Consider the following 15,772-nt stretch of genomic DNA (forward strand, 5'->3'; position numbering starts at 1 on the left):
CGAACGAACGCAGACAAGTAATTCAAGTCATCGCGTCCAAGTCGAGTTCAGGAGATTATCGTGTCGTCTAGCCGAGTTCAGCCTCTCGATCAGTGCAACCTTCCTCTCGTGGTCTCCCCCTTTCCTCTCCTCTCCACGTCTCCTCCTCTGCCTCTCTATTTGTTTTCATTTCCTCAGTCTCTCCCTCCCTCGCAGCCTCGCTCCTTCTCCGGCATTTTCTACCGCTCTTCTAAATCAGCACTTTCGGTTATGAATATGGAAAGACCTGGGACGGTGTTGCATTAATAGCAATCTTCTGGGTCACCCCTCCCTTCCCAGTGTAGCGAGAAAACGAGGCGAGAAAAAGAAAAAAAAAAAAACTTGATTTCATTAACCTCAAAGCATCTGTGAGTGGTCTTGTGATGCGGCTGTAATGACCGGAGACACAGCGAGCGTTACTGATGTCGAAGGACTTGTTGACTTTCTAGTTCGACCTCGTTGGACGTCAACAGTTTATCAGTTAGTGCAGAAACGGGCGAAATTGGCCCTCTCTACTCTAAATTCACTTTTTAGGTCGTGAAAGGCGTCATCCTGAGCCTGAAATAGCCTCCTCTGTCTCTCTGCTTCCCCTCTTCTTCCCTCCCTCAGTGACTGTCCTCAATGTGTTCGTCTCGCAGTCGGTCCTGCCGGCCGGAGCAACAGGAGATCCAGCCTGTGCTCTGAACTTTCCTCGGTCAGCTCGTCCCCTTCTGCTCACTTCGTGTCCCTCGTCTCTTTTTTGTTGCAGCTTCGGATCTGGTTCTGGTTTTGGTTCGATCTTCTGTTGCATATTAACGCTGATCTGTGTCATATAGAGCTGGCAGGTCATGCGGCTCAGTGACTCAGTCCAGCCTGAATCGAGCCGTTGATTGCAGCTGTGACTGGCTGCCATCAGCGTGTGTGTGTGAATAATTCAACCTCTGTGCAAAATATGCTTCTATCATAACACATTCATTATCTTGACATAAAAACACATCAGAGTTCAGTATCTGAAAGTAGAGCTGGCAGCAATTCAGTGTTTTTCTGGGTCTGTCTTTCATCTTGTGACCAAAACGCTCGTATTAAGATAGCACGGTTCATTTTTTATGGATAAATGAATAATATTTAGGTTGCGTAGTGAGGTCAGACGCATTAAAGACGATTTATATTTTTGTAAATAAGGAATTTATTCGACTGAAAGAGGAATTAACTGAATGGAACAAACATGAATGTAAATGTTAGCATGTAATTCTGGGTAATTTAGTACATATGTCACGTATCAGCTGCGATCACTACTGCGAAACTGATTTCACGAGCCATCACTTAGAGTCATAGCAACTGGGGTCGCAGCAATATACTGTTTTTAAGGTACACCGTGGTATGAAAGTTTAAAATCTCATCCATCTGTATGTAGTTTCTAACTGAACCCTGGACAAAAACACGACAGTGCTCATTTTCAGGTGGTTATACACGAATGAAAACATAATTGTGAACACTATATTTAATTTCTTCCAGTAGATTCGCCCTAAATCCTTCACACTGCACCTTTAAGTAACAGATTTGAGCACTTCTTCCACCACTGGTGTTTTACCACAATGTCTGCAACTGCCACAAGCAATCTGTCTTTTAAATATACTAGATTCAAGTCAAAGTCACCTGCCCACACTGTGGCACAGATTAAAGTAAAGCTTCAAGATGCTCTGCTGCAGTTTGTTGACACACAACCTGATTTTTACACACAAATTGCATTTATAGCAGGTAGGATGATGTCTTTCCATTAAAAAAAACCCCCAAAATGTTATAAATGGCAGCGAACTATCAGCTTTTTCTGTTAAATCAACTCTCCATATATAATTTTGTGTTTTTTTGCTGCTCGTGAAATGGAAGCCACTTCCCAGGTGAAACAAATTTCACAAGAAGACGGACGTGAATGAGCTGATGTGATGCAGAGGAAGGATTTAACAGCATGATTGATGGGTGGGAAACATCAAACGTGTAGATAAAGACTCAGACGGTGATTTCTACATCATATTTTCCCTCATTCCCACACGTTAACATCAAAGAGACTGTGGAGGAGCAGATTTTATAAAGGCGTCCTGACTGTGCCTCCTGCTCGGATGTTAAATCTCGGGGACTTTCTGTTCGAGCGTCTCAAAGCCTCCTGGGCGCACTCACAGAGTCGGCTACTGACCTTAAAAACTGCACCAGCATCAAAAGGCCTCTTTGTGGGTTTAAACGACGCACACGTGCTGCCTTAAAATCGACCTCCGAGTGAGACAAACGGATTCCTCGGTAACATTTCCATCCTTCACAGCAGCTGTAGTCCGGGCACTACACGGTGATTTATGAGGGAGAATATAAAAAGTTTTATCTCAGCAAGCACACGTTGTTGCTGTTTTCTAGTGTTTTCACTCAGCTGGAGATGTTTGGGGCCGATATGACGGCATCAATAACGGCTGCCTGTCCGCCGACTCTCGCTCGAAGTGCAACATAAAAGCTCCGGCTGCATTAAAATCCCTGATAGCGTTCGACCCTTCTTTCCTCATTGATAATCGATGCGATGAGACGCTCGGCTCCTCCATCACCGACTCACTGTTAAACTGATTTGATCTTATCTCAGAAACACGTCAGTGGTCTTCAGAATTAATCAGCACGGAGGAAATTATTGACGCCGGCGCGGCGAGAGTACAGCAACACTTAGTGACACACATTTATGATTCAAGACGTGTGCGTGTAAAAGACACACTGTGCTGCTTTTGCATCTCAAACTGTAATTGCGCCGTTTATATAAATCTCTCTACATGCTGAAGTTACAGTATGACTCATTTTTTTTTCCCAGAATGCCCCCTGATGAGACTCAAGACGCAGGGTGCAGCTGGTTGAGATAGGCCCACTGTTTCTGATGACGTTGATGTTAATTATAACGGACGCAATCGGTGATGATCAACGCCGCGACACCGATGCCAACCCCGTGGGTTCGTCCGCTCCCCCGCCTGCCCGGTGACCTCACCCCAGAGGACTGGAGCGGCCTCGGCCCACGTTGCCCCCGTGGCGAGGGCCGTAGATGCTGCTGTTGCCCCAGCGATGGTTGCCAGGCAGCTGGGGAAGTGCTAATTAAGATTGCAAGGGGAAATTGCAGTGTTCTGGTGAAGAGGGGGTTTTGAGTCGGGTGGGAGGGAAGAAAGGGCGGCTGTGGGCGGAGGTGAAGTAGAGGCGCTGGTGGATGGAGAGCGACAACACAGACGGCTTCCTGTTTTAATGCTTTTGTTTTAAAGGAGACATTTTAAGAAAAAAGATCGCCCTGGTTTCTTTCATTTATGTGAGCCACCTCTAGGGTTAAGTCAGGGCTACTGTGAATTTGGGCAACTACAAACTACTTGGTTCTGGTCAGGGAACGATTGCGGTCACGGTTGACGGAGACCACGTTGATTGTTGGTTGGAGACGGGATTGAAACCACAGGGTCCGGTGTCAAACGCGGACAAATTGTACGCCCAACCCTCCTTCCTGAGAGGTTTGGCAGCACGATGACAACAACTTTTAATCCAGCTTCGTTTCACACAACTACCGGAAAGATTTGAAAGCCAAAATCTTTTGTTTGTCGTACGCTGACTTCCATTTCAGACTAGATTGGCTCTTGTTTATCACCCATCTGTATCTGAACAGAAGCATTCACATGAGGAGTGACTTCTTATTATCTGTGCTATCAACGAGCTCAGCCTCCACAGTCGTCAGCTCTCCTCTCGCAGCAGCAGGAAGCTTCACATTGCTGCACCGCAGGCCTTCGCAGCCCGTCGTCTGCTGTCCTCGGGCGCAGCCAGAGGCTTTCTCCAGCACGCTCTGCTGGTGTCGGGTTTGACTTGCGGTAGCCGGCATGACGAGATCAGTATCGCACTCAAATCAAAACCATGTGGAGGTCAGTGGGTTTCTGTGTCGGGTTTGTCACCGCCCCAGTAGGGCAGGACAGCTGGTTTTAGGGGGCTCAGCGAGGCGGGGTTTGGAGGTTGACGAAGGGGCCAAGTGGAAAACAGAGCGAGGCCACACCTGTTGGAGTGACTTGTGATGAACAGTGACACAGATTTGGACTTGTGCAGTGAGTTCAAGCTTAAAGACTGAAGACTTCACCTCTACAGATATGCAGCCTGTTCCTTATCAGATATCCTTACATCTAAATTGTCCTGACGTAAACCATCAGGTTTGCTTCACCCAAAAATGAAAAAGGCCGAAATCTTTACTGTAGCTGCTAAGCTAAAAGCATTAGCACACATGTGGACGTTTGACAGAACACAGCTAACCCCATTCCTCTACAGCTGGTCTTTGTGCTAAGCTAGGCTAAACATGTCTTATTGAAAAAATCACTCAGTTGCTGTATAACTAAGTTAGATGAGACAAGAAGTGTCTGTTTCATAAATACAGATGTAGCTCTGTGACATGTTTAGCCTAGCATAGCACAAAGAGAGGGAGAAAAGGTTAGCTTAGCTCAGTCAAAGGTGAATAACTGTATTTACACACAAAGAGGAGATTTACTTGGAGTACTTTTACTTTAAACAATAGTATTAACCAGCCTCCAAGACACTGTGTTCAGTTTTTACTCAAACAAAATCAATCCTCTTGATTCTCAGGCTTTACTCTAAAGCTCTCACCTGGTGTGTGTGTGTGTGTGTGTGTGTGTGTGTGTGTGTGTGTGTGTCTGTACTAAACCAGGTATGCCAGCACTATTACATAACATCTAAAAAATTATGTAATCTGCATTAATTAAATTCACCTTCATCTGCCGTGATTGTGATCGGCCACGTCTGTGAGGAGGACCAGTCAGTCCGGGGAGAATTGGACTCAAACAGTTACATTAGGTCGCTCCTGCCAAAGCACGCACACAGTTGCCAAGCTGGCCTATACGCCTGAGCCAGCCCTGCTTATCAGTCACATTATCAACATTCAAAGACGTCCACAAATAGCTGTTTGGCAAATAATATTCTGCATCTGCTTCCGAGAGCCTTCACATCGGGTTCAGACAAAGTGACTCCACTGATAGAAAAACAACAAACCGATCTGAATACATTCACAAGAGAAATACCATCACAAGCCGGAGTATCAACCGTGACCTCACAGTCCCCCGAGCCTCCGGATGTGACGCCGGTGGAAGAAGGCTCTTTGTATGCAGAGACTGAGCCATGTGCCCGGCCAGCTTGTGTTTGGAGCAGCGGGGTCGCTGGTGCCGGCTGAGGCTGCAGGATCCCAGAGGGCCGGGAGGAAGCAGCGACTTCACAGTGGATCATCTTCAGCTGACGCTGCAGAGCCGCACTTCCTTCTCCCAGCTGTCAGCAGGAGGATTAGGTGTGTGACACCAAAGCACCTGCATTCTGGACGTGACTGTGTTCAGAGGAAATCATCCAGAGGCAGGACGAAGTGTGAAGTGATGAATAACAAACTCTTTTTGTTTGTGCATTCCTCTGGAGATGTTTGTGAGGAACCAATATCTCCACGAGGATCATGAGGAGGACTTTAAGGCTTAAAGTTCAAACACACCTGGAAGAAGACATATATGTTTTAAACCTGTTTCAAACCAAACAACGTGTTGTGGGGGCGACATGGCTCTCCAAACAGGTTTTTCAGAGGCACACTTCAAAAGAAGGGACATGAGAACTCAACTTAAATCACGATTGCTACTAGTTTGCTGATGTCTTTGGCAGCTAAAGGCCGTAACACACCAACCTGACATCAAATAATTAGCTGCAACGAAGGCCGACGCCTCACACCGCCTGTGCCTCAGCCAAAAAGCTGCACTTGAACACATCGCAAAGACTACAGCCCACAGCCAACAAGCCTGTACGTTCTGCGCCTGTGTGAAAGGAAATAGCTCTCTGCGGATGTACAAACCATCATTGTGTTTAGGCAGCATTTTTAGACACCACTCTCGCTAATATAGCCACTTCTTATCAAGAATATGTCCGATGAACCGCTTCAAATGGCACTGTCGAAGAGGCAGAAGAGAAAACATAGAGAAACCGCACTAAACGGGTGAAATCATTGATACTGCAGCGGCAGGCTCACGGGGCTTGCACTGATACGCTTAGCTGAACAGCCAATCAGGCCAAAAAGGCTCCGACAAGGGCCGTCCAGTGCCAACAGTGTGGGAGAGCCACTGGCGGTCCGGACAATGCCGAGCGTCGGCCTCGTGTGTCGGGCTCTGAACCAGCTCCCTGACATTACATTGTTAATGCTGATCTCTGCATGACAGTCCCACGTTTATGTTACAAGACGGCCAAAATGTAAAGCTCAGCTGCGATGTTGCTGCACTTGGTAACACTCCTGTAACATCAGTTCAGACTGGCAGGGTAGTGTTAGCCTATGAAACACCAGGGGAACAGGATCGAGCCTTAACTAGATATTGGTGAGCAGTTTGGTTGAAGACACACAACAACACGACGTGTCATAAATGAATGAATGTAGCCGCAGCGTTTTTTTGGGATCAAGTCAGAGGTTGTTGGAATAAACTTTAGAAGTATAGTAATACTAACATGTATCTGTCTTTCTCTCTTCCAGCATCAGGAAAGTCCAGTTTCCCGTGAAGGTTTGCCGTTCGGGCGTGCAGCTTCACATGCGAGGCAAACTGAAGAGCGTCAGCGTAGAAACCAAAGCCGGCCAGGCCAGCGCGGACTTCAAGAAGAGCCGAGACGGTTTCACGCTGCTCGTCCCTGGGAACTGACGGGGCCGTCCGACTGATCCGCCAACAGCGGTATCGACGTCTGAACTGGTCACAATGTCAGCGAGGTTCATGAAGATGTAAATATGTGACTCTTACTAGGATTGTTAAAATATTTTTCACGTATCGACGCGTAGCAGAGTTGCTGGCAGAGTCTGCTTCTTTAACCTTACGAATAGTTTTAGAGGCAAATTTGAAGAATGAGGAGGTTAACATGTTGACGTAGAGGCTCACGGTATGTATGATAGTGTCTTTGCTTTTGCTCTTACAGAAGAAATTTAAAGATTTTTTTTTTTATTGAAAACGCAACATAAACATAAATGCACTTTTTAAATGACAGATGTGTACACACGATGCAGAAAAACAATCAACGCGAAACATTTCAGATATATTTTTGTACATTGAGTTTGTTTTTTGTTGCCATGTCTCATGCCGTTGTCTCCGAAAAGGCAAACTGTGACGATTATTCCATGTCAGAAGTGATGAAAAGAAGAAAGAGAAACAGTGGAAGAAAAATAAATTATTCAAGATTTACTAAAGCGAGTTCTCTGTGTTTTAATTTCTCTCTGAAGCTCTGCCACATGAATAGACAGCCGGCTGTAGACGAGTCCTCATTATACAGAGATTCAAATATGTTTCTCAAACATGCTCTGCGACTTTAAAGGAAGACTAACGACGTGATGATATGAATGAAACAAGTCGGGAGTCTGTCGGTGTAAAAGCTGCGTGTTTGCCCACGTTCGAGAGGATTTCCTGTACAAATACAGTTAATTTACAGCCTCGGTTTGAGTCCTGCTGTTTGTATGAAGAGAGAAAAACTGCACTCAGTGACGTAAGAGCTGTTTCCTCTCTCGTCCCTCTGGTGTCCTCTGGATCAGATCAGCGGGGATGATAATCACACAGCGACGGATGCTGCAGCAGACATTTCACAGGACTTTGTCTAATGTGCAAACGCAGTTTGAGTTAAATTGGAAATTGACGAGTGTTTTGCTTTGCTTTGGATTGGTCACCTACAAACCTCACTTCCTCTTTGCCATTTTGTGCCTGGAAACTGAAGGTGACTGGCAGTAAAATGTACATTTTAAACACAGCTGATAACATCCACTGTATGTGTGAAGGTTTAAATTTAGCAACTAAGCCGCCTTGTGGTTTTTTTTCGGATGGTGGCTATTTCAATTTGGACTGACGCTCTTCATATCTCAGTGAACAGTTCAGTCTGAGGGCTTAATTCTGTCGTCTGCTGCCAGTTTCCATCCATCTCTCTCCGCAGTGACCTGTTAGTACGACTTAGTGACGGCCTGCCCTCACTGTGACTTGGCTTTCGCTGCTCTCTGACACAGTCCCTGCTGTGACTCCCCCGAATCTGACTGCTCGGTAATGCTCTGAGCTCTGAGTGTATGCAGATGTGTCTTTGTGTGTGTGTGTGTGTGTGTGTGTGTGTGTGTGTGTGGACGCTTGCTGGTTGGTGTATTTATCTTTGATGAGAAGGTTTTGCATAATGTGGAACCACTTTGTTGCATCTGTATAATTCACACCAAACTCAGCGAAATCTTCCGTGTTAATGTAACTGTGTGGATGTCAACGCTGCGCTGTGTTCGTGTGGAGAACGTTCACACCTGTGACAGTCGATTTAGCACGTCTGATCAGCCCTGCACCTCTTCAATCAACACTCTGCAGCTCAAAATAACTGGAGCTGCAAAAACAAACGTACATCATGTTGTCAGAGCGTGATCTGTGAATATGGATCTGTGAAAATGTCAACAATCACCTCTGTGTTTGTGTGCTCTGCTCCGGTTTTGTGTCTGCATCTATGGCCCTGTTCACACCTGGTATCAACATGTGTCCCGAGTGATCCAAACACAAGTGAGGGGCTCTAAGTACAGGTGTGAATGCCCCCAAGACCTTTACCTGCCAATGATAGCAGTGGATGACGCAATTCCACCAGACTCCCTTTACAAATCATGTGATTTTAAGAGTTGTTGCGTGAGGAGAAGTTTAACAAACTTTGCGAAACTTTGCTACAACAAGTTCTGAATCATTCGTGCCTTCTTGTAAGTTCGTCATTAAATGCAATACATTAAGTTGTTTTCTTACCTTGTAAATATTGTCGCAACATTAATGTACTGGCCTGTCTGCTTCCATGTCTTTAGCAGCTTTGTTAGCACACATTTCAGCATTTCTAATAAATATATGAAAGAAGGCAACATTTTATTGCTGGCCAGCCTGTCAAAGTTGACATAAACATCAAAAAGTAGCCAATATAGGCTACTTTTTTGTCGCCAGTTGAGGAAGCCCCCAGACTCCCTTTAAAAATTGCTCAATTTTGAGAGTAGTTGAGTTATGAGAAACTTTAAAGACTTTGTGAAACGCTGTCTACAACACATTCTTAACTATTTAGCCTTTCTTGTTAATTTGGCAAATGTTAAACGATAAGTTCTTTCTTTGTGTAAAAAATATTGTGTCCGTTTGTCATCGGGATGCCACTTCTAGACTGACGTACGAAAAGCTGGATGGTAACACCCAGTCTTTGTCATGTACTCACCCCGGTCCACAAAAGTGTTTCCCAAATGACTGTCATGTAAAGTTAAACTGCAGTCACCACAGCAAGGACACTCACTTCATGCAAACACAACCTGACCTCAAGTTAACAGACATCAAACATGTCTGAAACAGCTAAATCCACTGTTTTGCTGGTGGACATTTAAAACCCAGCTTCCCTTCTCTTCTCTGTAAAAGGCCGTGGAACAGCATAACTGCAACGATGCGCTCAATTTGTCCCGTGAATGTCATCCAGATTGTAGCCTGAGGAAGCACTTATCAGCTACTTACAAATCCCTCCTGAGACATCCGTCCTCAGGCGCTTCGACGCCAGTTCACACCTTTATTCTCGTAACTCTCGGCGATCCTCGCTCGTCACTGAAATGTGACCCACAGGTGACACCGACGTGTGAACGACCCCGGAAAAGGTTAAGATGCCCGGTTCTCCCCGGCAGTCAGGAGAGACGACCCTGCATGAAATGTCAAGTGTTGTCTGGAATAAAACAGCAAATCGATCGCACTTTCATGAATGAGTGATGGGTGAAACTAGAAATGACGAGACAAGCTTATTGAAATACAGTCAATAAGATAAGATGCAGGTTGCTGCTGTGAAACTGACTTTACACACAAAAGACGTCACAGAAGTTAAAAATGTAAGACTTTTTTTATGCACACAGAAGAATGATTGAGCACAAATTTGTCAAAAATCCTGCACTACTTCTGCTGCCAGGATAACCCATCCACCTGACAGGTGCGACATATCAAGCTGCTGATTAAACCGCATGATTAGTGCTCAGGTGTGCTCTGTGCTGGACACAATACAAGGCCACTTGTGCCAAATGTGCAGCTTTGCCTTGAAAAGAGACGCGCACAGAGCTGTCGAACTCATCTGACTATTGTTGCAGTTTTGCATGTTTTGGTTACAGATACTTCTCCTTCAAAACATTAACATAAGCATCTTGATCAGTCGCGTCTGTTAGGTGGATGGATTATCTCGCCAAATGAGAAATTACCAAATTTGTGCTCGAAATTTGAGAGAAACACGTGAAGCAACACCCCCTGTTGTCTGAACGTAGAGCTGATTACAGTCTGAACGCCTGATGACTCTTCAGGTATAAGATCTCATCAAACAAACAGACAAACTCAAACATCCCTCATTCTGACCAGGATCCTTGTGTGTCTTTGTGTTTTCTATTTTGAGCCTTTTATGTCTGTGGAAAGCGCCCGGCGTTACCCACAATGCTCTTTGCCTTCAGGTTCTAGTAACTAGGTGACCTAAGTCGGCAGCTGTGCGGCAACGCATCCACTCTCCGGCACTTCTGGCGTGTTTTGTTATTCTGAGATCTCATTAGTCAGAAGAAAGTGCAAGTAAACATCAGGCAGAAACAGCCGTCCTCCGCACATCTCATCCATTTGCTCTCTCGCTCTGTTTTGACATTTAATTGTGTTTAGTGGCAAAATAATGCTAATTGTGAATCTAATCCCGAGTCTGATTTGGTTAAAAGCCCACATATTTCTGGCACAATCGAGTCAGCCTCTGATGGGGAAGAAAATCCGAGCGCTCGCTCCAGCTGCGGAGGGAACTCGATTTGTTTACTGAAATGCCACAAACAACGTCTCATCCTCGGCCTCGCGCTCGTATCCGTTTCTGTGGAGGCTCGTGTGTTTCTGCGCCAAAACGAAGGCCTGCCAATCTGCTGTCTCTCCCCTGCAAGACGGTCAACTGGACGCCGCAGCTCGTCTCCCAGTTACAGCTCCACCAATCAGATCCCGTACGTCATATTCAATCAGGAGCAGAGATTACGGCGTATATGCCGAATTTGTTTGCACGTAATCCTTTAATCATTGATGTAAAAGCCGTGATTTATAAATGAAGTGTGAGATCAGTCTTTAAAAATGCAAATTCGTGCACATCCTCTCCATCGCTGATTATTAAAGGCATATTGTGTGTGTGTGTGTGTGTGTGTTTGATACACACACTTCATAAACAGATGAACGGTTAATCATCAGATCAGACGAGCAGACGCAGAATCTCCTTCGCAGACAGAAGATTTATTCATCACGTTTTTGCTTTTTCCCCCGACAAACTGTGATCGTTTCGTCGGATGGCTGCAACAATTGTTTTCCCAATCGTTTCCTCGTTACATTCACAGCCGCTCCGAGCTGCCAAGCGTCTCTTCCACGTAATTTTTCCACTCATTTTCCTCTGTGACAGCTCCAGTCACGTCCCTGCTCGCTGTGGACGAAACGCACACTTCCTCCCCGGCTAGCAGACTAAACACAACACTGCAATCAATCGAGTGGTTTGAACAAAGACGCGTGTAAATCAATTCTAATTTTGTTTTGTGTTATGATGAAGTTTCTTAGTTTCTCCTTGTGCAAATGGGATTCTCCTACTTCTAATCTAATTTATCAGGACTGGCAATTGTTGATGCAATCACTTAAAGCGCTGTGCAATTCCATTACAAAAAGACTGGCACCTGGTCGGTCTCTCTTTAGAGATTAGCAGCCCTGCAGCGAGGATTTGGTAATGAGTTGGAGAGGATTTACCAGTGGGAATATAATATGTGTCCCAGAGCTGCTGTGTTTTTCCCTCTAAATCCTCTCAGGGCAGACCGGCCACTGGTTTGGTGAGCGCTGCAGGTTTTCCAGCATCCCTCCGTCATCAGCCCGAGGGGAGGTCACATGCTGGAGATTACAGTAACATGAGGGGGGAGATTGGTTTTTACTTTGGCTCGCTCTGAATCAACATGCCATCAGCCTGAATGCTTACTAATCAGGAAATATTAGAGCAACCAGAGTGCTCAAACCGGATTTCTTTTTTTTTTACATACCTAAACCACATGCACGTAAAACCAGCATGTAAAAACGATCCATATTTGATATAAACAACAACTTCTGGGTAGTTTTGTAGCTGTATTGTTTAAAGATTAAACACAGTAGTCAGGCCTCTTTGGCCTTCTTCTTGGTCTTCTGCTGCTCGTTGCAACAACCAAAGAGGTCGTTGTGTTTACTGGGGGAACTACATCTCACAAAACCCAGTTTCAACAAAACTTTCAACAAAATTTGGTACTTAAATCCATCACAAAGTGGATAAATACTCAAGTAAAGTAAGTCTAGTTTGCTACAGGACTCCTGTTTGCTGGATATAAGTTTGCCTGCTTGTTTTTTAGCACTTCATGAAGCTTTAATGAGACCTCTGATTGCTCTTCACCAAACTCGCCATCCCCGCAGAGTCTTGTGGAGTCCCCTCCGGTGGTGTCCTTCGCCCACTACTTATGGGTGCATGGCTGAGTGAACCATCTGTTCACTCAGTCAGGATGTGCCAGCAGGCGACTGCACTCCAAGCTCCCAAACTGTACTCATGATCTGTAAAGAATCTCACAGTGGAGACTGACCCCGATATCAAATGATATTATTCCTTTCAGAGCTGTGCGACAGGATGGTGGTTTTTCCTACAGCGTTCAGGAGAAACACATAATTCTGCAACTGTGCCGGACTCACATACGTAGTAATGTCATTTAAATATGCACAGGTAATAAAGGTGAGTTTGACTTACATAATCATTGTTAATGTTGACCGGAGTCGCTCGAGTAAAACCTCACCCAAATCCAACAAAGCTTAGCTTAATCTCTGTAGCATCTAGGATGAGCTCAAAAGAGGGAATAACTAGCTACATAGTGAATGTGTTAGCCAAGAAGTTGGCTTTTTTTGCTTAACTTGTAACCTTGCAAACCAATGTAGATATTTAAGAAAATACTCCCTAGTAAAGTTGCTCTTTTGCGGGTAGCAAGCTAGTTAGCCGGAAATGCAATTGACTGCAGCTTAAGCATTTCCTTATACTTGCACCTGTGCTTGTGTTTGGGTTGTTTGGACGATGACTGCTCTTACAAACGTCAAAGATTTTGCATGTTTGTGCTGCTGAGTTTTGTTGTTTATCATATTTTTTAATAGGTTTTAAATTTTAAAGCAATGTGTGGCGAGCCCGAACTAGAAAAGTGTCACTAGCGCTAAAACACAGCTTGAATTGATGATGTCTCTGGGTACCATCCATAGGCAGCATTGACGGAGGGGCTTTTTGGAGCATGTTAGATCCCACAGGGCTGATAAAAGGCAGCGAACGGCAGCCAAGGCTTTTAGAAAGCCACTGGGGACACACTATAGAGGAGTGACACTGGGAGGCAGAGAGCTGGGTGATTTGTGTTCTCAGAGGACACGAGAAAGCTGGAAAGGACTCAGTCAGGCTGTGGCAGCCATCTGCAGCGATGCCTCTTCATTTCATTTCATCTGTCCTCTTTTTTCCAATCAAAGCCTCCCGGCCTCACCTCCCTCACCTCCCTGCCCTCAGAGGTGTCCCCAGCCTCTGCGCTGACCCCGGCTCCGACCAGCGCCATATGGTTTTCACCCCGCCGCCCTCTCTCTCGCTCCGTCATTGTGAATAGATTATAAATGGCATTTAAATAATCATTTTCCAATACCATCAGACAGAGAGAGCAGACAGACGCATCGAGCCTCGCCAAGTAAGCTGCTTTGACTGAAAAGTCATTTTTGAATAGTTTTACGGCAGACATCTGTTATATGATAAAAGCAAAGATAAGAGAAGATAAAATAATCCTGTATTAATCCCACAGAGGGGAAGTCTCAGTGTGAAATGACCGAATCTGTTAAAAGTGACAGCCCTGTGATTTTATTTATGGTTGATTGTGGTTATTTTACTACGATATCAGACTAGTCATATCAGCAGTCGTGTGAACGCAGATACTACAGTTTCTATTATGTATGATAATAATGTGCCACCACTAAATGATCTCCACAATTTGAGTATTTAATAAGGTATTTTTCCGATCTGTTGCCTTTGTTCAGCACCCGGTCGAAGCCGTAAAAACGCCGAGGCCAGTTCAGGTCCGACTTAGGCGTTAACATGAAAGAGTACTTCCAACCGTATCATCTGGGCGTGCTGGTCCGACTTTGAGATATTCGATTTGGTACGATGTTTACATGGACTTTAAAAGTCCAACTTTTTCAAACATCATGTAAATGTAGTGACTGCGAACAAGAACTGGACCACAACTAAAAGGCAACAGTGTATAATTGTTTTACCCTGTTTGGACCAAATGTGAAAACACTTTAAGGAAAATTATGTCAAACTACCAAATTCACGTGCAAGCAAGGCAAAAAATGCCATTTAATTGAGATTATTGCAAATAGTGCCCACTTGTTCACAGGTCAACGAAAACCAACACATAAGATACTCAACTCTTCATGTGAAAGTGCGTCAACGATGAGGACGAGGTGCGACGGTACAGTAGACTACACGCTGTACAGTGTCAGAAAACAGGCTGTCATAACTTTTAGGACAAAAAGGTGTGAAAATGTCATAAATCAGGGAAAGTACAGGAGAAATGTGACCCCAGGAGGAAACCGGAAGAAGGCGATGAAAAACACGAGTGTCCCTGGGTAATCTGGAGGATTGGCGAGTATGCCTCTAAATTGTACTGATTCACAGTCTTGATTAAATGTACTCAGTCACATTTCACCACTGGAAATGGATGAAATGTGAGAAAAAACATTTTCACTGGATTGTGCCAGATATGTGACTTTGTAAGGGCACAACTGAATTTGAAATCTGCAGCTGTTGACGTGTGTGAATGTGACAGTGGAAGGCAGACGCTCTGCAGAGCACCGCCACTAAACCTGCGCATAGAAAACCTGCTTTCCTCTCTTCGTTTTGTATTTTAATCTCCCAGAACAAAGCCCCGACTTTCATGTTCCTCTGCTGCACAAAGTTTCACATCGTACCGAGAGGAGGCTGTTGCCGAGCAGAGGCAGCATCGCAGCGTTTCCACCTGTGGTCGGAGCAGGGAGGGTGGTGATTGACTGCGGCGACATGCTCAGATGGAGCGCAGCCCCCCTCTGACAGGAAGCCAAAGGGCCATCTGCAGCGCCCGGGCTATTGTGCGCCTGTGCATTAAGCTATTTTATGTCCCACATGAATTTACTGCCAGTCTTAAGTTAGCTGGATTGCAGGCGGAGAGTATTTCATGTGTACTGTGGAGGAGAACAAAGGCAGTTTTAGTTCAGTGTGTGAAAAGCTGGACGTGGATGAAAAGAGGGGAAACAGCAGATCTGGATTTCAGCTCGATGCTTTATTAAATAATCAACATAGTAAACAACATCATCGTCATGAAAAAGGAACAAAAAAACCATGAAAAATGAAAACAGTCACTTTTGTTTTTCTTCAAGTTTCCCCATCAACAGTATTTTTTACTTTTAGCTTCACACACACATTTTTAGTGGCTTTACAAAAGTCACTCGAGGTGTTGTGCTGCTTCGTTACAACGACGGCTGATAACTATAGAGACTCGCGGAGATGAAGAGTTATATATCTGTATTAACATCTGTCCAGTGTTGACGCAACACAGAGAAGGAGTTGTGAAATTTGAAAGGCGAAGCATCAGAGGCGAAGCTACAATCAGCGAAGCTGAGCCGGAGCTGTCTGCGACGAACGCCGCACGGCACAACGGCTGCCTTTGTGT

At 45.1% G+C, this 15,772-nt stretch overlaps 1 protein-coding gene across 1 annotated transcript in view; it reads left to right on the forward strand.

Moving 5' to 3' along the window:
• The window catches only part of myo1g (myosin IG), a 39,399-nt gene extending 32,175 nt beyond the window's left edge, over positions 1 to 7,224 (forward strand). The window contains exon 22 of the mRNA XM_084380356.1: positions 6,539 to 7,224. Coding sequence (XP_084236482.1) covers positions 6,539 to 6,701 — 163 coding nt within the window. The 3' untranslated portion in view covers positions 6,702 to 7,224. The remainder of the gene's footprint in view (positions 1 to 6,538) is intronic.
• Positions 7,225 to 15,772: the final 8,548 nt, after the last annotated feature.

This window comes from Pagrus pagrus (assembly GCF_965226575.1).
Source record: "Pagrus pagrus genome assembly, chromosome: 17".
Classification (NCBI taxonomy): domain Eukaryota; kingdom Metazoa; phylum Chordata; class Actinopteri; order Spariformes; family Sparidae; genus Pagrus; species Pagrus pagrus.